The sequence below is a fragment of the Enhydra lutris genome, unplaced genomic scaffold (genome assembly GCF_002288905.1).
Source record: "Enhydra lutris kenyoni isolate GAN:26980312 unplaced genomic scaffold, ASM228890v2 scaffoldscaffold32, whole genome shotgun sequence".
In the NCBI taxonomy this organism is placed as follows: Eukaryota; Metazoa; Chordata; class Mammalia; order Carnivora; family Mustelidae; genus Enhydra; species Enhydra lutris.
The window spans coordinates 46,579-67,617 of record NW_019154116.1 but is presented as its reverse complement, the minus strand read 5'-3'; the positions used below and the strand labels follow the sequence as shown (position 1 = coordinate 67,617).

The window sequence follows — 21,039 nt, the reverse complement described above, 5'->3', positions numbered from 1 at the left end:
TGGGGAGAGGTCAAGGTGAGCAGGGGGAGAGGAAGGCATGCAGGGCAGCCGACGGCCCTGGAAAAGATAGCAGGAGCCTGAGAGGCAGGTGGGAGCCTGCTGACCGGGCCACGGGGGCCCCCAAGATTGCAGACAGAGACCCTCACGTGAGGACATGAGCTCGCACAGGGCTACCCCCAAAGGTCTGAAAGGTGGGAATCTGGCTCAGTCCCACCTGGGGATGCCATGGAAGTACAGCAGCAGGCGGGTCAGCTCGGCGCTGGAGACGTGTTTGCTGGACCAGAGCCGGCCCCTCGTGCAGACCTGCACCACGGCCCTCCCTTGGTGGTCTCGGGTTCCTGCAGAAACAGAGGGCGTCATGAAGGGGCAGCCCCCATGGGGATGTGCATGGCTTCAAGCTTCAGAAGTACTGAGCTAGGGTCTGCAGACTGCTGAGGTATGGTCTTAGATGTGAGATCTGCCAGGAGAGAGGGCCTGGCACTCACCTGGGCAGGTGACAGCTGTGTTCTCCTCAAAGGGCTACTGTGCATTGCTATGGCCTGAATATTTGTGTTTCCCCCAAATCCTTACGTTGAACCCTACCCCGCAGTGTATTCATACGAGGAGCTGGGCCCTTGGGAGGTGCTTACGTTACGAGGGTGGAGCCCCATGAACGGGACCCATGCCTCTTAAGAAAAGACCCCAGAAGGCCCCCCTCACTCCTTCCACCATGTGAGGACACAGTAAAAAGGTGTCAAATGTGAACCAGGAGGAGGAGCCCTTGCTAGAACCCGACTGTGCTGCCCCCTTGATCTTGGACGTCCAGTTTCCCGAACTGGAGAAACACACGTCTGCTGTCTAGTAGGTGCCTCAGGCCCCTTGTCACTCCCGCCAGCGTAGGGTGGCCGTGCTCACCGGGGAGGGTGAGGAGCCCCGACTGCAGGAGCTCCCGGCTGACCTCCAGCACCTGCCTGGGCATCTGGCTGGACACGTCTCCCGTGGTGGGTGGCTGTCCTCCTCCCTCGGGGCACAGCGGCTCAGGCACACCTGCAGCCCCGCCAGGATCGGGCCCACGGTAGGGGCTGCTGTCTGCGTCGGCACCAGCGAGACCTAGTCAAAGACGAAGGGTTTCTCTGGTTTGAAGGCAGCTACTCAGCTTGCCACAAACACAAGGAGGAAATCGTGTGTGAAAATGCTGGGTCCCATGAGAACTTGTCCCACCTCTGGTGGAAAACACCAGTGTCACACCTGTAGGTCAGGCGCATTCCTGGGCAGTCAGGCAAGAACGAACACATAAAAATGGAACATTCCAGCGGCACCAAGACTGCTCACCACGTAAAAACACTTCAGGGAGAAAATTTTTATACTGAATAATGTCATCCTAATTTATTTTCTCACACAGATTTCCCAGAGTGTCACAAAATATATCCATAGGGGCTGAGACCACCCTGAGGGCAGGCCGCAGTTGGGGTTGTGTTGCCCTCACCCAGGTTGGGGGGACCTGGATCTCCTGCGCCACCCTGAAGAGGAGGGCTCATGTTTGTGCACCAGCTTGGAGGAGACAGCAGATGCCCAGGCTTGTGGTCTTGCCGCTCAGCCGTGTTTCCACGCTGCACCTCATGGGGGATGAGCCACACGGCACAAAGAACGAGCGGATTCAACCCCAGCCTTGCAGCGCCCAGGGCCTGTGTCACCCTAGTGAGGGGAGAGATGGTCTTGCCCAGAACTGGAGGGCACCTGAGACCCTGTGGGTACCCTGAACCCATCCGGCTTTGCTTTCCTGCCCCTCAGCCTCTTCCTGAACTTATAGTCCTAAGGTCTTTCAACTCTGTTAAGAGCTTTCTCATTCTAGCTGGAAAAGCTAGAAAAGCCCCCAGCATTCTGTATATAGATATAATCTATCTATATCTATATATCTATTTTAAAAACAACTTTGGGGTGTCTGGGTGGCTCAGTCAGTTAAGAATCTGACTCTTGATCTCAACTCAGGTCTTGATCTCAGGGTCATGAGTTCAAGTCCCACCTTGGGCCCCACACTCGGCGTGGAGCCTGCTTTAAAAAAATAATTTTAAAATAGATTTTATTTGTTTATTTGAGAGAGAGAGAATGAGAGTGAGAGAGAGCATGAGAGTGGAGAGGTCAGAGGGAGAAGCAGACTTCCCGATGAGCAGGGAGCCCGATGTGGGACTTGATCCTGGGACTCCAGGATTATGACCTGAGCCAAAGGCAGTTGCTTAACCAACTGAGCCATCCAGGTGCCCCCCAAAAATAATTTAAAAAATAAAGTAAAACAACTTTATTACATATATTTTACGTATAATTAAACTCACTCATTTCAAGTATATAATTAAGAGGATTTTAGCAACTTTACCAAGTGGTGCAACTACTATCGCAGGTCAGTTTTAGAACATTTCTATCCATCCAGAAGGACCCCGCCCACCCTGGTGACCACCTGTGCTCTTTCTGTCCTGGACCATTCATACAAACGGAAGCAGACAGTACCGGCGTCTCTCGTGTCTGATTTCTTTCTCTCAGCACAACTGCCTTTGAGGTTCACCCCTGACGTCTCCGGGGTGAGTATCATTCCTTTCGTGGGTCTCACCCCACGGTGTAGGGGACCACATTTTGTCTGTCCCTTCACCAGCTGATTGGTTATGCCGCACAGTATCCTTGAGAATGAATATTTTCATGTATGCTCACGTAGTTTCTAGAACACATCAGCACCACTGGTAAAATTTTGAGGTGCCCAAGTGTTCTACAGTTTTAATTCTGCACCGACCTCAAGCTTCCTCACTTGGATGAGGGAGCAAACAACACATTCATGTGGACTTTTCTTACTAGACGGCTTCCTAGCTGGGGAGGTGATTCATGGGGCTCTTCCTGAATTCAGCTCGCAGACCCTGGGAGAGGACAGGAGCGCTCTGAGGTCCCTCGGGCTACAGCTTTAACGTGGCCAGGAAGAACAGCAGTGCCCTCCTGTGGCTCATCGAGAAACAGCTGTTCAGTCGCCACTGGATGAATGAAGATGATATTCTTGAAATAAACTGAAATGTCACATTTAGTGTTTTGAAATTACATCGATTTTATGTCAAAGAAGAGACAAAGCAAAGCCTCAGGAGCTGGAGCAAATCGGAATAGCGGGAAGCGAATTGGAGCAGGAAAGAAGCAGCAGGAACAGGGGAGAACCAGAGGGAGCAGCAGGAGCAGCAGGAACAGGGGAGAACCAGAGGGAGCAGCAGCAGGAACAGAGGAGAACCAGAGGGAGCAGCAGGAGCAGCAGGAACAGAGGAACAACGTCTGTGCTGCGGAGGAGTGAGGATACTAATGGTTGCCTGCTCAGCCGCGGCTTCGGCAGGATGCTCCAGCTCAGGCATTTTCCTATGTTGATGAAGACAGGAGTTCTAGGGCCACACCACAGACTGCACTCCAGGGACAAGTGTGTGTCCGGGCAGCAAGGATGGAGGGGAAGGTCTGTATCCACAAGCCCCTGGCTACCCACTGGGTGACCAATCTGCCCAGGCCTCTGGGGCTGCTGCCCAGCTACTCAGGGGTGGAAGCACTGTCCTCTTATCCACAGGATCCCCCTTCTTCCATGGCTCTGGGAAATCCGCAGGAGGGGCCAGGAGGGGCCGGTGGGGGAAGAATGGAAGCTCCCAGGAGGAGAACTCCCCACGCCAGGGGAGGGAGATAAGACTTCGCTCCCACCAGCCCGCAGGGCTCACTCATGTGGAGCGTCTGGAGCTGAGGCACAGCCCATCAGGCCCCCAGAGAAATGACTACTTGAGAATGCCACGTCTCAGACGACAAGACTGGCACCTGCAGGGGCACTCCGTGACACACAGGGAGCCAGCAGGCCAAACCTGGCTTCCCCACGGTGGCACTGGTTTGTACGAGCGAAACCCACCGCCTCCTGACGCCAGGTACCTTGGGCGCCGTCCGACCACGCGTCCCGTGCTGCTGCCCTGTCCGGGGAGACGGAGCCTGCATGTCCACGGACGGTGCCTGCACGGCGGGCGCTTCTCCCTACAGAGACTAGTACTCGACTCCGTTTCCGAGTGAGGCTCATGGTGAAGACACAGGCTGTCTCCTCGCTGACACTAGCTGCAGACGTGAGTGGAAAACTCACGTGTCAACTGGCGTTTTCTCCCCAATGCAAACAGGAAAGCTTCGGCCTTGAAACAATGTTCAGGGAGTCATCGCTTCAACTTCAACTGCAGGGGTGAATGTTCTTAGAAAGTGCTAACCCCAAGCCAGCAGCTTCACCACAACTTTCTGTGGTGAGTTTCTGTGTGCTCTACGCCGTACGGATCCCGTCAGAATTTCAGGCGGGGGCCGGCACCCTCATGTCGGGAGCAGCAGGCCCACCCAGGGCTGTGAGCGAGAGCGAGTGCCCCGCTGGCCTGGGCGGGCAGGCCGGATGCCGCCCACCTCCCGCCCCGTGCCGGGTGCAAGGCTCACCCACCCTCTGAGGCCTGTTCTTTACCACCTCCGAAGTCCCTGCTTTCGTTCTTCACAGAACATTGCTGTGGTCAAAAATGGGAAATATCTGACCTAGGAAATATGTGGTCGTTCCTCCCTTTCCATTCTCGATGCCACACTTCTGGAAACAACTGTGTTCTCCCTCCAGAGCGACATGGGAGACACCTCCAGCAGGAAGGGGACTGTCCGGCAGGCTGTGCGGGCCACCGGGGTCTGTGCAATTCGGAGCCGGTGTTGGTGACCACAAGCATCCAACATACCCAGAGAAAAGGAGCGGCCATGCAACGTGGCAGGGGGAGCGGTGACCCCAAAAGGCCGGGTCTGCCCAGAACCTGTGAGCATCACCTTACTTGGAAAAGGATCTTTGCAGGTGTGCATGATGAAGTGGATGGCGGATGCTGAACCCAAAGCTGGGTGTCCTCGTGAGAGAAAGGAGGGGAAGTCTTGATGGACAGAGACATGGGCCGAAGATGTTTGGGTGGGGGGAGCCCTGTGGCTGGAAGGACACTTCCCTAGAGCCTCTGAAGGGAGAACAGCCCTGCCAGGGCCTTGATTTCATACTGCTGGCCCCAGAACCAATGGGAAAGATGTCTGAAGTCACCTGGTCTGTGGAATTTGCTGTGGCAGCTGCAGACACGGAGCACGTGTGAACGCCCTTTCCAACAGTCGATGTGGATGGGGACACAGGCTTCTCCCAGGTCAACTGACCGGAGGAGAGGTACGGTGTGGCAAGGAAGAAGGCAGGAGGGGACATAGTGGGGGAGGGGTGCAGGGGCAGGGGTGGGGAGGAGTGGGAAGGGCCCGGGGCCGGACATTACCTGGACTCTGGGCCCCGGTGTGGGGTGAGCGGCCGGAGCGTGCGCTTCTGGTCCCCTCAGCTTGTCCTCCTGAGTGACCTCCCAGCCTGCAGGCGACTGAGTGGTGGGAGGACCGCCGGGTGTCGCCTCGCCGGCTCCTGAGGGACCTGTCCCAGGACCGAGACCTCCTGGGAAGGGTGGTCCTTGTGGCTCCTGGACATTTTTCCTGACTTGGGATCCCCATGGAGTCTCCCCATGGGCTGGGCGTTTCCTTTGGGGCTGGGCTGGCTGTTGTCCTGGCCCCCATGGTCTGGGAGCTGCAGGCCTCGTCTCCAAGGGACTCTTCAGAACTGGAGCCCAGGGGCATGGGGTTCCGCAGCGCCTCCATGTAGGACGTCCTGAACCAACGTTTGCTCTCCACGCTGGCTGGGTCCCTGGGCAACTGCCTTCTGGAGCTTGGGCTACCCATGTCCTCACCGACAGTGAGGGACTGGGGGCTGTCCCTTTTGTCTGTGGCGTCCAGGCTCCTTCTTGGTCCTTCCCGTGGGCCCAGCTCTGAGGGCCCAACCCCTACAAGGCCTCCGTTGGAGCTCCCAAACGGGCTCCGAGGGCCTTCCCACCCAGCTCTTCCTGGAGAAGGTTGGAAGCTGGGCTGGTCACCGCCAGGATGCCTCTGGCAGTGGGGCAGGGCTGCGGTGCTACTGGAAGGGGTGGCCTCCCGGGGATGGGTGTTGGCCACCACTGACACCGGGGCCAGAGCCGTTGAGGTGCTTTGTGGGGGCGGCCACTCAGGCCCGGGACAGCTGCAGTGGGGCAGGGCAGTTCTGAATGTAGGTACAAAGATGGGGTCTGTGACACTGCTCCATGGGGTGCGGAAGACGGCAGAGCCTGAGGTCAGCAAGCAGTTTTGTAAGGGGACACTGGTCCGCTCCCCGTTCAGCCATTCCAGAAACTCTCCTGTGAAGACGCAGCTGTACATGGCCTCCGGGACAGTGACTTCCTCTGAGCCCCGTCCAAGCTGGGAGAGGCATTTTAAAACCAGTCTGGCTGACTGCTTCCGCCCTGACGTGACCTGCAGGTAGAAGTCCCCAGGCCTGAGCCTGACTCCGCGGAGGGATGCGAGCTGCACCACCACCTTCTCACGGACGCACAGCGGCCAGCCTTCATGCACGAAGATGAGGCCTGTGTACCTGGCCTGGGACGAGAGAGGGAAGGAGGTTAGACCTCTGTGGGAGCTCCCTGTGGGAGGCAGGGGGGACGTGGGCTGCGGGACAGGAGAAAGTCATGGGGGGACCGTCCAGGAGGTCCCAGCACAGGCAGCTGGGGGTTCTGGTGAGAGTCTCTCCTGGGAGCTGTCCCCACCCGGGGGAGGGGCTGGGCCTCGCACTCTCTCCACACCAGCCTCAGTCTAATCTCCACGGCCCTTCCGGCTTTCCCAGGCAACCACAGGCAGGCCCCCAGGAGGAGGGCTACTTCTGGAATCACAGGGTCGGGGGGCACCACAAGAGGATGGTGGGACCCATGTGGACACCAACAGTATTGGCTATAGGCTCCTGCCCAATGTGATGGGGTCCTTCACCTAGTGCGACGGGGCCCAGGAACTTCGCAGCTCGGCTGTGGATCGTGTGGGGCGGCTGTGAAGCGCATCTCTGAAAAGAACCGGCTGCGGAAAAGGTTCAGGCTGCAGGACTAAGGCTAAGGCAGACACAGGCGGCATCTGACAGGGGCGTGAGAATGTCCAGCAGTCTGGGGAACAAGGCGTGGGACCCCTGACGTGTCGGGAGCCGCACCTGCAGGTCCCAACCTGGGACCGCCTTCTCCCGCACCAACTCAGTCACCACACAGCTTGCTTCTCCCCACTCTAGCACTCTTCTTGCACAAACATTATTATTATAATAGAGGAGATGAAAAAAAGTAGCCTCATTCTGATCCATCTCAAGCTCTGTGGCTTCCCTTTCCCTTGTGCATGCATGACACACTCCTCTAACCCGCGGTCACAACGCACACATGGCCCCGCGAACCGCCCTCACCGTCGCGGTCCTGCTGGGGCTTGCCTGTCCTCCGCGGTTGGGGATCTACCGTGCTTCTAGCTCTTTCTACCCTAAACAAAATGCAGGCAATGTTTCCCTGATACCATCTCTTTTTCCTTTAAATTATTGTTTTAGAAAACATTTCTGGGATTAGGGTTAAGGATGAAAGATCACTAATGTCTCTCCGGCTTCTCGACAGTGTTGACCACTCTGCTGCCCAGAGACCCGCCCGCTGTCAGCGGCGACGAGTCCATGTGACGGCGTCACCAGGGCTCCTTGGCTTGCGGCTCTCCACTGAGGAGTCTCATTCTAAATTAGTATATAGACTGTGGATACTGTTGTTTTAATTTGCATTTTGATGTGTTTCTTTTCCTTAAAGCTTCTGTATGTATTTTTGTTCCTTTTATGGACTGTGGCCTTGTTTTTACCTTTTTCGTGTTGTGAGGTTTTTAAAAAAAATTTAACAAAACAATAATTTTTTTGTCCTCACCATTAGCAAAAGTTTGCCTGTGTTGTGCATTTACTTGTTTTATAGTCATGTTCCTTTCCTTTCTGTAGAAGCTTACGTTTTACACAGTTGAATTTCTTGAATTCTGTGATATCTTTTCTTTCCTTACAACTTAAGTGTTTAAAATCTTACCAAAGGTTGCCTCTTGCATTTATTTTATATTAGTTTGCCTCAGAGTCGAGGTCTAGAAAACAGTGTTGTCATCCATCTGGAGTTGGAAACCATACCATGAATAACTGTATGTCCCCAAGAGCCAAGGCCTCGTTACTGGGGTTCCTGCCCCGCACGCCCTGGGCTGTAGGAAGGGGCCACCGTCCAGCCTTCTGGGAGCCCACGGCGGGGGCGGGGGGCAGGGTCCGGCACAGACGCAGCTCGTACTTGACAGGCACCTGAGGCCGTACTTAACTAAAAATTCCAATTTTCAAACTGCAAAATAATACCCGTGTATTGCAAAACCTGGAGGGTTCAGAAAGAAAGTAACAATCCCAACATCAACCCCCAGAGGTCAGTGTTGGTGACATTTATGTGTGTTTCGTGTCATTATTTTCCCCGTGTATATCTAATGGTTGCAAGCGCATCACAAACGTACAAGAGTGCATGGTAACAGCATTTCCTGTGCTGTGAGAAACTCTTCACACAGACCGTTGTTAGACACATAACCCCCCCCCCGCAGTTTTGCTCTAATTAAAACACCAAGCCCATCGTTGGGACTGGAGCCCCACCTGGGGGTCAGATACTTCTGCAGGATCTGAGGCCACAGAAGTTGAAGGGTGTGGCCATGTGGGGCACCTGGGAGGCCCCCTCGGGCACACAGGTGTGGCCAGTGTCCTTGCTGTGTGAGCAGAGCCTGCCCCATCCTGGACACGAAGATCCTGGAATCGTCCCTCCCTGGGTCTAGCAGCGACGAGAATTCCAAGGGCCACCGTGGAGAGAAGTTCAACGTGAGCTGTGGTCTAAAGGTGTGCAGGGGCCCAGGAACGAGCTTCATGACAGAAAGTTCTGGAAGCAGAGGGTCCAAGGCCAACGGTCACTAGAAGGGGCCCCCTTCCTGGAGGTTCTACGTGGACTCAGCGTGGAGAGTGTGGGAGGGCTGTGTAGCTCTGGCACCCCCCACCCCGGCCTCTCTTCCGTCCAGATCCCACAGGGCATGGCTGGGAGAAGCCTTGAGGCCGGGGTGGTGCCTCCGGGCCACTCGGCTTTGCTCCTTGCCTGCCGGCCGGCTGCAACTACTCTGGAGTGGAGCTGCAGCCCCACCAGCAGTGGTTGCATCAGGTGGCAGGGTGCCCAGTGTCTGCTGCTGGCACCATCAGTCCCCGCTGTGGGACGCGGATGCCGTGCCATGGCCTTGAGCAGCTGACTGGGACAACGTGACCGTCTTCAACCAGTACTCTGCACGCATCATGGCATCGAACCCTGACCCCGTGAGATCCTCTGGGCCTCAGGTCACAAGATGCCTGGTGACTCTCGGCGATGGAGAGGACGAACTCTCCCCCAGCGAAACGGGAAGGAGACAAGTCCCACAGCCAGAGCAGAGGCTCAGCGACCCCTTCAAGAACCAGGTGCTCTCGTTTCAGAGCCGCTGTATACTCGTGTTTCATCCCGGTGCTGGTCACTGTACAGGGTCATGGCACAGGGGTGGCTGCCTCAGCCTCACGAGCAAGTTTCCGTACCCGAGCAGGGAAAAGTGGCTTCACGTGTGCTTCCTTTCGAGAGGAACACGTTTTCGTAAGCATCTCACCCCCAGCAGACATCTTTTTATCTGTCGCTGGCAATAAGGGAGCCAGTGATCGCCCCCGGTTACAGGGCACGCTGGGAAGGTGGATGTCTCTGCTGTGGGAGGCAGCAGGAGATGCGGGCCGGAGTGACCATAAGCTGCCTGCCGATACGCGTCCACTGCAGGTAGGTGCTGTTACCACCTCCTCCGCAGACGAACAAAACCAAGCATCAGAGCGATGGCTGGTCTGGGTCTCATAGAGCTTGAGACCCTGCATCGTTCCTCCCCCAGAGCCTGTGGTCTTCACCCCTGTCCAGGACTGCTGAGCACGGACACCCCGACAGTCCCAGTGTAGGCTGATGAGTGGTGAGCGCCGACTACCGCGGGGTCGCAGAGGACAGAGATTCTGCGCAGGCTCGGTCAGGGGCAGGAGCTGGAGAGCAGAGCGGTGGCTGTCCTGGCCTGTGAGAGGTAGCGGGACTTCAGCCAGGTGCAAGGGAACCGGAACGGGGAGGGCGGCCCAGGGATGCGTGAACGTGGAGGATGGGACGGTGCATGGATGGATCATGGCCCTCTGGGCTGTAAGATGAATTTGTCTCTGGTTGCTGGGAAGCCTGGAGGAGAGAAGCTTCAGACCTGGTCCAAGTAGGGGCCTCAAAGCTGTCACTGGCGCTCTGTTTCTCTCCCTTGGCCCACTTGGCTTCGCTGTGCAGACAGGCCGGGTCAAGGTGCAAATCCTCCTGACACAGGAAGCGAGTAGCAGGAGGATTTCTTGTTCTCGGCATCTTGACACGAGCCCGGGAACACCAACGGGGTGTCTCAGGCCGTTCAAGCTGCTGTAACAAAAATACCATAGATGGGGTAACTTTGAAAACACAGAAATTTCTTTCTCACTCTCCTGGAGCCTGGGAGTCCAGGATCAAGGGTTGGCAGGTGTGTTGTCTGGTCAGGGCCAGCTTCCTGGTTCAAAAATGACCAGATTTTGCCGTGTCCTCGCACGTGGCAGAAGGAGCAAGGGTGCTCTCTGGACAAGGCAAGAATGGGGTTGACTGAGCCGCTTCCCAAAGGCCCCACTTGGTAACGCCATCGCAGCGGAAGCGAGGGTTCACCAGACACGTTTCGTGGGGGACACAAACATTCAGTCCGTAGCAAGTAGATCCTGCGCCCACACAGACATCATGTGACCCTGTACGTAATGATATATTTCTGGGCTCCCTACTGTGTCCCACTGGCTACTTGGACTCTCTTGAGATTCCGCAGGAATTTTAGGATAGAGTTTTCTATTTCTGCAAAAGACATTGCTGTGACTTTGAGAGAGATGGCATTGAGTCTGCACATCACTTTGGGTGCTACTGTCACCCTAACAGTGTTGAACCCTCCAGCCCACGAACGCAGGGTTTTTCCCTGTCTCAGCCCTTCCTGTATTTTCCTTCAGCGACATTCTGCAGTTGTCCGCATGGAAGTCTTTCATGTCTTTGTTTAAATTTATTCCGAGGTATCTTACTCCTTTGGAAGCTACGACAAATTATTTTTAGTTTATTTTTGAAAGAGTTTATGTATTTATGAGAGAGAGAAAGAGAGAGCGCGTGCACATGCGTGAGCACAGGGAGGTAAAGGTTACAAGCAGACTGGGCTAAGGGGGGTGCCTGACCTCACAACCTTGAGATCATGACTTGAGGTGAAACGAAGAACCAGAGGCTTAAATGACCAGGCATCCTACTTTTTTTAAAGAAAGATTTTATTGATTGATTGATCGATTGATTGATTTAGAGAGCACATGTGCTTGAGCAAGGGGAGGGGCAGAGGGAGAGGGAGAGAGAGTGTCTCCAGTAGAGTCTGGGCCGACTTGTCTGACAGTAAGACCACCACCTAGCTTTCCCATGTGTAATGGAATATCTTTTCCTGTCACCCTTTGCATGTCTTTATATTCACAGAGCATTCCTTATAACCAGCATTTAGGTGGTCTTGCCTTTTTCTTTGAGTCTGACAATATTGGCCTTTCAGTTGGAATTTTAGTTCATTTAACTATACTTACTATAATTACAAATATGGTTGGATTAAATCTGTCACCTTTGCATGTAATCTCTATTTGCCCGTCCGTTCCTTCGTTCTCCTTTTATTCTCTCTTCTATGTTTTGGATCCATTTCTCTCCTCTGCTGATTTTTTATTGTTTTCAGTAGTCGCTGTCAAGATTACCACATGTGTCTCTAGCTCATCACGATACTATTCAAGTTACACCTTGTTACTTAAAAACAATGTAAGAACCTATAGTAGTATAGTTCAATTTACTTCCTTCCATACTTTGTGTTTCTGTTGTCATATTTTAAAAAATTTTATTTTCATTCCAGTTAGTTAACATACAGCGTGATACTAGCTTCAGGGTTACAGTTTAGTACCTACAGCGCCGGTGCCCGTCACAAGCGCTCATCCTTGATCCCATTGCTGCCTCACTCACGCTCCCACCGTCTCCTTTCTGGAAGCCGTCAGCGTATTCTCCATAGTTAGGAATCTGTTTCTTAGTTGGTCTCTCTTTTTTTCTTCTTTGCTCATTTGTTTTGCTTCTTAACTTCCACACGTGAGTGAGATCATATGGTATTTGTCTTTCTCGGACTGATTTTGCTCAGCGTGATACTGTCTAGCTCCACTGATGTTGTTGGAAATGGCAAGATTTCATTTTGTTTTACGGCTGAGTGATATCCCAGTGTGTGCACGCGCGCGTGCGCGTGTGTGTGTGTACTCTACATCTTCTTTATCCATTCTTCTATCAGTGGACCCTTGGGCTGCTTCCATAGTTTGGCTATTATAAATAATGCGATAAACATAGGGGTGCATGTGTGTCTCTGAATTCATGTTTTCATGTTCTTTGGATAAATACTGAGCCATCGACTACTGGGTCGTAGGGCAGCTCTATCTTCAGCTTTCTGAGGAACCTCCACGCTGTTCTCCAGAGGGGCGGCACCAGCTTGCATTCCCACCAACAGTGCAGGAGGATCCCCTTTCTCCGCGTCCTCGCCAGTACGGGTTCTTGTGTTGCTGACTTTCGCCGTTCTGACTGGTGTGAGGCAGCGTCTCACTGTGGTTTTGATTTGTATTTCTCTGATGCTGAGTGACGCTGAATATCTTTTCATGTGTCTGTTGTCTGTCTGCATGTCTTTGGAGAAATGTCTGTTTATGAATTCTGCCTGTTTTAATCAGATTTGTTTTTTGGGGTGCAGCATTGTATAACTTCTGTATATAGTAATATTTTGGCTATTAAGCTCTTAATGGATATGACTCCTAAACGCCCTCTCCCATCAGCAGGTTCCCTTTTCGTTTTGTCAGTTGTTTGCTTCCCTGTGCAGATAGCTTTTTATTTTGATGAAGTCCCAATAGTTTATTTTGCTTTTATTTCCCTTGACTTAGGAGACATTCCTAGAAAAATGTTGCTATAACCTATGTTAGAGAGATTACTGCCTGTGCCCTTTTCTAGGATTTTCATGGTTTCAGGTTTCACATTTAGGGTTAGGGCCAGACAGCTTCACAGGCAAATTCTACCAAACACTTAAAGAAGAGTTAATACCTATTGTTCTCAAATTAGTCCCAAGTATAGAAGAGGAAGGAAAATTCTCAAATTCATTCTGTGAGGCCAGCATTACACTGATTCCCAAACCAGATAAAGGCACAACAACAGAAAGAGAACTACAGGCCGATATCTTGGATATCGGATGTAAAAATCCTCAAGAAAACACGAGCAAACCAAATCCAACAATACATCAAAAAACACCTTTCACCATGATCTAGTGGGACCTATTCCTGGTTGCAAGGGTGGTTCAATATTTGCAAATCAGCCAATATGCTACACTGTATCAGCAAGACCAAGGATAAGACCAGACAAACGTTTTAGTAGATGCAGAGGAAGCATCGGAGTAAGTACAGCATCCATTCATGATAAAACCCTCCACGGAGTAGGTGTAGAGGGAACACAGCTAACATTACTGGTGACAGATTGGGAGCTTTCCCCCTAAAGTCAGCACAAGACAGGGAAAATCCAGTCTCACCGCTGTAATTCAACATAGCACTGGAAGTCCTGGCCACAGCAGTCAGACAACGAAAAGTAATAAAAGACATCCAAATCCATGAGGTAGAAATAAAACTTCCACTACCTGCAGACGACATGACACTATATATAGAAAACCTGAAAGACTCCACCGAAAGATGACTAGAACCGATAAATGAATTCAGTAAGGGTGCGGGATATGAAATCAATGGACAGAAATCTGTTGCATTTATATGCACTAATGATGAAACAGCAGAAAGTTAAGAAAACAATTGCACCAAAAACAATATCTAGGGATGAACTTAAGCAAAGAGGTGAAAGACCTGTACCGCGAGAACTACAGAACACTGACAAGAGAAATAGAAGATGACACAAAGAGATGGAGACATCCTATGCTCATGGTTTGGAGGAACAAGTATTTGTCCACACTACCCAAAGGGATCTACGCATTCAATGCCGTCCCTACCAAAACACCAGCAGCATCTTTCACGGGGCTGGAACAGTTCTAAAGTGTGTGTGGAACCACAAAAGACCCCGAATAGCCAGAGCAACCTTGAAAAAGAAAAACAAAGCACAGGTAATGCAGTTCCAGACTTCAAGCTCTATTACAAAGCTGTCATAATCAAAACAGTGTGGTACTGGCACAAAAGCAGACACATAGATCAATGGGACAAAACGGAAAATGGACCATTGCCTTTCACCATACATGAACATAAACTCCAGATGTGCTGAGGACCTAAATGTGAGACTAGCCCTGAGATGTCTTACATTCGGTTTCTTCCCGTCTGAGCACGGCTGCTCTTCCTTTGCTCTCCCTGTGGTCTCAGTAACTGGCCCTGGGCGTTCTCGTGCAGAGCTTAGGAAGTCACTGTCTCTCCACGATTTAGTTAGGTCTTTGTGTATCAACAGCTGTCAGATGGCTTTAAAGGAAAGGATAACTTTTCTTTTATGTAGGATTTTTCTGGTTGGTTTTAGCAGGAGGAAAATTCTCACACACTTCTACACCTACCTAGAAACGGGGCTCACCCGCTGATCAGCCAATTTCCTTTGTTATCGTCTGACCCTTCCTCTCTTCAGGAGTACACGTACAATTTTCCAGATGTCAGGGAGTTGTTGTTATTACCGATCTGCAGTTTTATCGCACTGGTCTTTACATAGCCGTCCTCTGTATTTGTGGCCATCTTACGACTAATGGTCGATTCTGGTCAATTTCAGTAAATGCACAGGCACACTGAATAAAAGTGCATGTTCTCTAATATTCTCTAGTTTTATACACTCTTGAGGTACATGTACATCTCCTAATTGTAAAATTTGACTGGAATTTTATCAAATTTTGGAAACCATTCCATGTGTACTTGGAAGGATGTATAGTCTAAGATTTAATTTTATTTTCCTTATTGTGGTCCCCTGCACCTGCTTCCCTGCGTCATGCAAACATTCTATTTTTATAACTTTCTGACTACTTTTAACTTCCCCAGACATTTTTTGAGCCAAACTGTGATGAAAGAAAGTTACAAATAAGCTAATGAGTGACTCTAAAGTGACTCTGTATATATAAAGTAACTATATAGTAACTATAGTTACTATAAAGTAACGAGTGACTCTAGATCTATAAAGGGAAGGAAGAATGGTAGTTGTTGGAATATTAGGTTAACATGACAACTTATCTTAAAATTAATATGATTAGTCATGCTCTCCAAGCCACATACTCTGACAATAGCAGGTAAATAGATAAAAACTGCCTTGATTTGGGACGCCTGGGTGGCTCAGTTGGTTAAGCAGCTGCCTTCAGCTCAGGTCATGATCCCAGTGTCCTGGGATCGAGTCCCACATCGGGCTCCTTGCTCGTCGGGGAGCCTGCTTCTCCCTCTGCCTCTGCCTGCCATTCTGTCTGCCTGTGCTCGCTCTCTCTTCCTCTCTCTCTCTGACAAATAAATAAATAAAATCTTTAAAAAAAAAAAAAAAAACTGCCTTGATTTATATTAACTAAAATACGTTTACATTCATAGTTGTTGAGATAAGTTCATTTTCTCCTATGTCATACACAGGATCAAATTTTAATTTCCTTATTAAAGAGAAAAAAGCAATATAACTATACAAATGGTAAAGATAACACTAAGTTTCATTTTGTGCTATTTGTATGTGGAAGTACGCACTGATATTAAATAGTAGTACTATTCATACAGGTTTTTCAGAAATAAGCAATTTTGTAAGTGGGAAGGGGGATGACTTATGATTAAAATGAAAGGAAAAAGAAACTTAACAGAAGAAAGAAGGCAAAACATTAGGTCAAAATAGGTTTCAAAACACAGCTTTGAAAGGGGACAGACATTTTTGTTCCCTGTGCTGTGGGTTATCTCTGTTTCTTATCAATCAATATCCTTTAAATATGCAAAAGGTACATAATCTCAAAGGAAAATATCCTCTGTATTTTGTAGTCTGTACAGACTACGTGTTCTAAGTACAGACTACTTCATACAAAGAAACAAATCTAGGACATCCTTGGTCATTTCTCGACCACGGTCATTCTAGCGTAAAGACTTTGTAAGAAGATGCCTGGGTGTTTCCGTGGGTTAAGCAACTGCCTCCAGGTCAGGTCATGGTCTCAGGGTCCTGGGATCGAGTCCCGCATCAGGCTCCCTGCTCAGCGGGGAGTCTGCTTCTCCCTCTGCGGCTCCTCCTACTTGCATGCTCTCTCTCTCTCTGTTAAATAACATAAATAAAACCTTTAAAAAATTCCAAAGAATTTAATAAATCAAAGTAGTCCAGTGATAGTTTTTTTCAAAGCCCTACTTCAGTATCAATGGAGTAATAAAAGGTACTGATTAATAAAGATCTTACACTTTTTTTGAAATTAAATACTGCTTATTTAATTTAGGGAAGCTCTTTCATCTGAGCTGTCCAAAGACCTACTAACTCTATGGAAGGTCCTCATACTCGGTGGCTTAACACCGTCTGCACTCTTACCAATGCGGTATAGGAGGTAAAGGAATCCTTTCTCCCTGGAAGCACAGGAGGTAACTCTGTATACATTTCAAATGAGATAATTAATAAACTGTGTTACTTTTAAAGTTGCCCATATTACAACGGGGCACACAGGGCTGTTTCACACTGCAGCTGTTTTCCAGAGCTCTGTAATCGGTGAATATTGTCAGAGCTGCGGCACGGAGCAGGAGGCCTCCCGAAGACTTGGTATCGGGGGAAGCCCACCTTGCTGGACCCACTGAGAGAGCTCCTGGGTCTGCTCAGCTGTGGACAGCTGGGCACAGGCATCTTCCAAGTGTCATTCACAATCACATGATCAAAACACTAGCCAAACCGTGTCTCCGTTTGTTGAGCTAATCCTTCACGTTTTGGAGATCTTCACCCTTGAACTTCAAGTCCACGAAGTAGCCTGCGATGGTCTTGGCATTTTTCCCAAGATGGCTACAACTCGTGTTCAACGGCTTTATAACTAGGATGCAGGGCTCAGTTTGTGGGTTCGAGTTACCTGAACACCTTGTGGCTCTATGTCCCTGACACATATCGTTCCTTCCTGGTGGACTGTTTGAGCAGCACCCACAAGGCTGACCCACGGGTGGCCTCCGTACTCACCACAAGGGAGCATCCTGTGACCAGACACGAGCGCTTCTGGTGTTTCCTTTGACACACAGTGATCCTTATGTCCGCTGCACTTGATGACTCTTTTTAGAACATGTAGTATGTGGCGCAGGACTTTGGAAATGGTTTGGATTAAGTTCCATGAATTATCTTCTCAGTTCATTTACTCCAACACCAGAAGGTCTCACAGGTGCCATGAAGCAATGCTCGTCTGAAGGGTGCCGCGGTATTGGACCCCTGCTCGTGTGGGGAGCCCAGCGTGCTGCGGCAGCCGCTGACCCGCACACCCCAGCGCACAGCTCAAGACCTCGCTTCCCAGCAGCTCACTGCACTATATCTACCACTTGGCTGGCAGTAGTTTTAAGACCGCCTCGAAAACAACCAACAAAAAAGATATCCCAAGACCTTTTTCCTCCAAACGGGTCTATGGCTTTAAAGCAATCTTAGTCAAAACTCCTAAGATGTTTTGCATAAACCAACTGATTCTCCATTTTATATAGATATGCAAAGAAATTAGAATAATTAAACAATTTTGAAAAGGAAGAACAAAGTTTTTGGCCTTGGAGGCCTTACAGTGGCTGATTTTAGGACTCACTATAAAGGGTCAGTCATCAAAACCATGGTACTGGAGGAAAGAGAGGAAAGATCAATGGAACAGAACAGAGTCTAGGAACAGACTCACACTTGTACTGAGAGTTCATGTTCAACACAGTTACCTGGGTGTCAATGGAGAAAAGATGGCCCTTTCAAGAAATGGTGTTGAAGCAGGTGGATTGACATTGGCAAAAACAAATTTGATGCTTACCTCACACCATATACAAAAAGTAACTCAAAATGGATCTTGGGCCTAAAAGTAAAGTCCTTAGACAGGACACAGAAAGCAAAATAAAAAAATAGAGAACTTCATCAAAATTAAACACTTTGACTCTTCCTAAAACAATACTAAGGAAATTAAAAGGTAAGCCACAGATTGGGAGAAAATATTTGCAAACTATATATATGATAAAGAACTTGTATCCAAAATATGTAAAGAACTCTGAGAACTCAACGAGAAGATACTGCAGAAATCTGTCAGTGAGTACCCTCCTTAAATTTCATGCCATGTACCTTATTTGCCTTACCCCAGTCCTGGCCCTTACAGACAAAAATCTGCTTTTGTAACCTTATATATTTGGAATTATCTGATTGGATATTAAAAAAACAAATCAAGTTATTTTAATGAAGAAAAAGAATAAAATGACAATCCAGTGTTTAAGATAGATGAAAAATTAGAATTGACGCATCGCAAGGAGGGCATACGAAAGGCAAAGAAGTCCAGGAAGAGACACTTCACATCCGCAGCTATTACGGACTTACAAACCACACCACGGCTACACGTGACACCGCGGCACATGTGACGGGGCGGGTAGAACCGAAGAGGCTGACAACAGCAGGTTTGGGTGAGGGTACCACGCACCTGAAGCTCTCCACAGCCGCTGATGGGAGTGCACGATGGTGCGGCCACTTGGAAAAGAGTTTCGAAGTGGCTCAGCAATCACACTTTTCGCCATTTACCCCAGAAAACAAGCTCACACAGATTCCTGTACGCAAAGGCTTATGGCAATTTTATACATAATATTCTAAAACTAGAAGCCACCTAAATGTCTATCAATCCATGAATGAGTAAACAAATTGTGGTTCACTCTATACAATGGGGTACCACTCAGGAGAAAAAAAACCCAGAAACAAACTAAGCACCTAAGAAATGTGTTAGGCTGGGTGTAAAGACTCCGGTGAAAGTTCACCGGAGGAACCAGAATGGACACCTGTGGACAGAGTGGGCTGTACCACTGGGGGGCCCGAAGTCCTGTTTGTGGAACACGGAGCCTTACTTCACTCATCATTTGGGACGAAGAAAAAAGGAGCCAGACGCCAGAGGAAAAGAGTTGAGCCAGTACCCTTATGGACCTCAAAACTAGAGTGGACTGGGAAGATCTCTCCATTTGTGGAATAAACTCTAAGAAAAGTGGCTGAGGTTAACTTCACAACTTCCTTTCAGAAAGAAAACAACAAATCCTCACTTGAATTATCTCTGCTTTGATTACCGGTTTAATTTCCTGTTCTCCTCTGCCACTGCCACTGGTGTCCTTCCCTGTGCTCAGCTTAAATATTTTCTGGGTACCAAGCAACACATTGCCTGTCTCTTCCCTACAGTCAAGGGCAGGAGGGTGTCACCTGTGGCGGACGGTCTCACAGGTCTCCTTCTGTAGGGAAAACCATCACACAGGCTCTGTCCCCTGAAAGGAGGGTCCCATGCAGGTTCTGGCCCCTGCAGGGCTGGTACTCACACAGGCTTCCTGCTGCAGGTGCTGTAGGGCCCTCTTGGCTGGGATGAGGAATTCAGTGAGGCAGCGCAGCCCATCCCCACCGTGGAGTCTCTCTGCCACGCTGAACAGCTGCCAGAGAACCGTGGCTGCCGTGGCCTCAAAAGGTGGGTAGAGGGCAGACAGTGTGTTCTGGATATAGGTGTCAAGGGATTCCAGATCCTGAAATGCAAGAGAGGACCAGGTACTTTAAGACATTGATGAAGACGGGTGTGGAGGACACTTCCCCCAGGCTGGCTATGGAAGCCTCCCCTTTTCGGGCTCTGTCTTCTATCTGGATATTTGAGCAGTCTTTGTGGGATTGGAAGGTACCAGCAAACCCACAGCATAGTGGGGGTTCCTCTTGGAGCTCCTGGTCCTTCCATCGTCGCACAGCAGCAGCGTACTGTGGGTCTGCCCCCAGGCCCATGAGGGGAACCCTACATAACACTCTGTCAGCGGGGGCGCTGCTGCTGTCACAGGAGGCACAATCAAGTTCCACCCCATCAGATTCTGAAATGTGCACCTGAAATGCTGTATTTTAGGGTTATCTGTGGAGCATGTGGGATTTCTCAGGGGGGCACTCCTGGGTCTGCAGGGAATAGGGGAGGCCCCCATGCCAAGGACAGAGCTGGTCCACATGTAACTTAATAAGAAAACGTCATCCACAGCAAAGACATTTTGACTGTATTGATAACTTTTTAAAAATTTAGACAAAAACAATTAGGGCATCCTTTATCAAAACCACAGAATTGTACCCATTTGGTCATTCTGAAAACAGTATCCTTGGTACCTGATTTGCTCTTCATGTTTTCATGCAACAAAATTTTATGTAAAGACAGAATGCTTTTAGTATAAAAGATGTTTAATGCTATTTTTAGATGTAACATTTCCTGAGGAAATACCACAGGGTTCATTTGTTTAGGGAAAAAAAACCCTGCAAGGCTACAATAACAGTTAAAAGTCAAAGAGGTTAAAATTGTGAAATCGATTTTTAAAGGGACAACGGTTACATCTGAGACTCCTCTGAACAGCTCAGGGTACAGATAATTTTCTAAAGAGACTGAAAACAAGCCAGCGAATCCCCCGGGCCTGAGGTGGGTAAGGCCTCCAGCCATCCGTCCTGCGGGCGCTGCGCTGAGCCTCCCCGTGGGCGCTCCCGCGGCGCTGTCAGTGCGGTGAGGCGTTGGTCAGACCCCGCTCTGGAGCTCCCACGCCCACGAGGGCTTCCCCACGTCGGTCTGCTCCCCTCCCTCCATACGCCTGGGTCTGCCCACCAGACAGAGCCGCTCACTCATCAGGAATGATCTAAATACCGATTTTGTCTAGAAAGTGCCACGGTGCTCTGATGTGTAAGACTCAAATGCCACCCGAGCCAGCAGCGGACGTCCAGCCCCGGAGAAGAGCGGTGGTCTTGAGCCAGGGGAGGGTCTGGAGCAAGCACTTAGTTGTGACACAAGGGACCGGCAGACCTGAAAGGGCATGTCTTTAATGCCCGTTTCAGAGGAAGTGAAAAGCAAACTGTGGGTCCCCCCAGGGAGAGATGCCCTCCT

At 50.1% G+C, this 21,039-nt stretch overlaps 1 protein-coding gene across 1 annotated transcript in view; it reads right to left on the bottom strand.

The window, feature by feature from the left end:
- LOC111153403 (pleckstrin homology and RhoGEF domain containing G4B) overlaps nt 1–21,039 on the bottom strand; it is an 80,215-nt gene that overhangs the window by 40,378 nt on the left and 18,798 nt on the right. The window contains exons 2-6 of the mRNA XM_022512419.1: nt 19,472–19,669; nt 5,277–6,450; nt 3,904–4,080; nt 895–1,089; nt 215–338 (exon numbers count right to left, since the gene is read on the bottom strand). Coding sequence (XP_022368127.1) covers nt 215–338; nt 895–1,089; nt 3,904–4,080; nt 5,277–6,450; nt 19,472–19,669 — 1,868 coding nt within the window. The remainder of the gene's footprint in view (nt 1–214; nt 339–894; nt 1,090–3,903; nt 4,081–5,276; nt 6,451–19,471; nt 19,670–21,039) is intronic.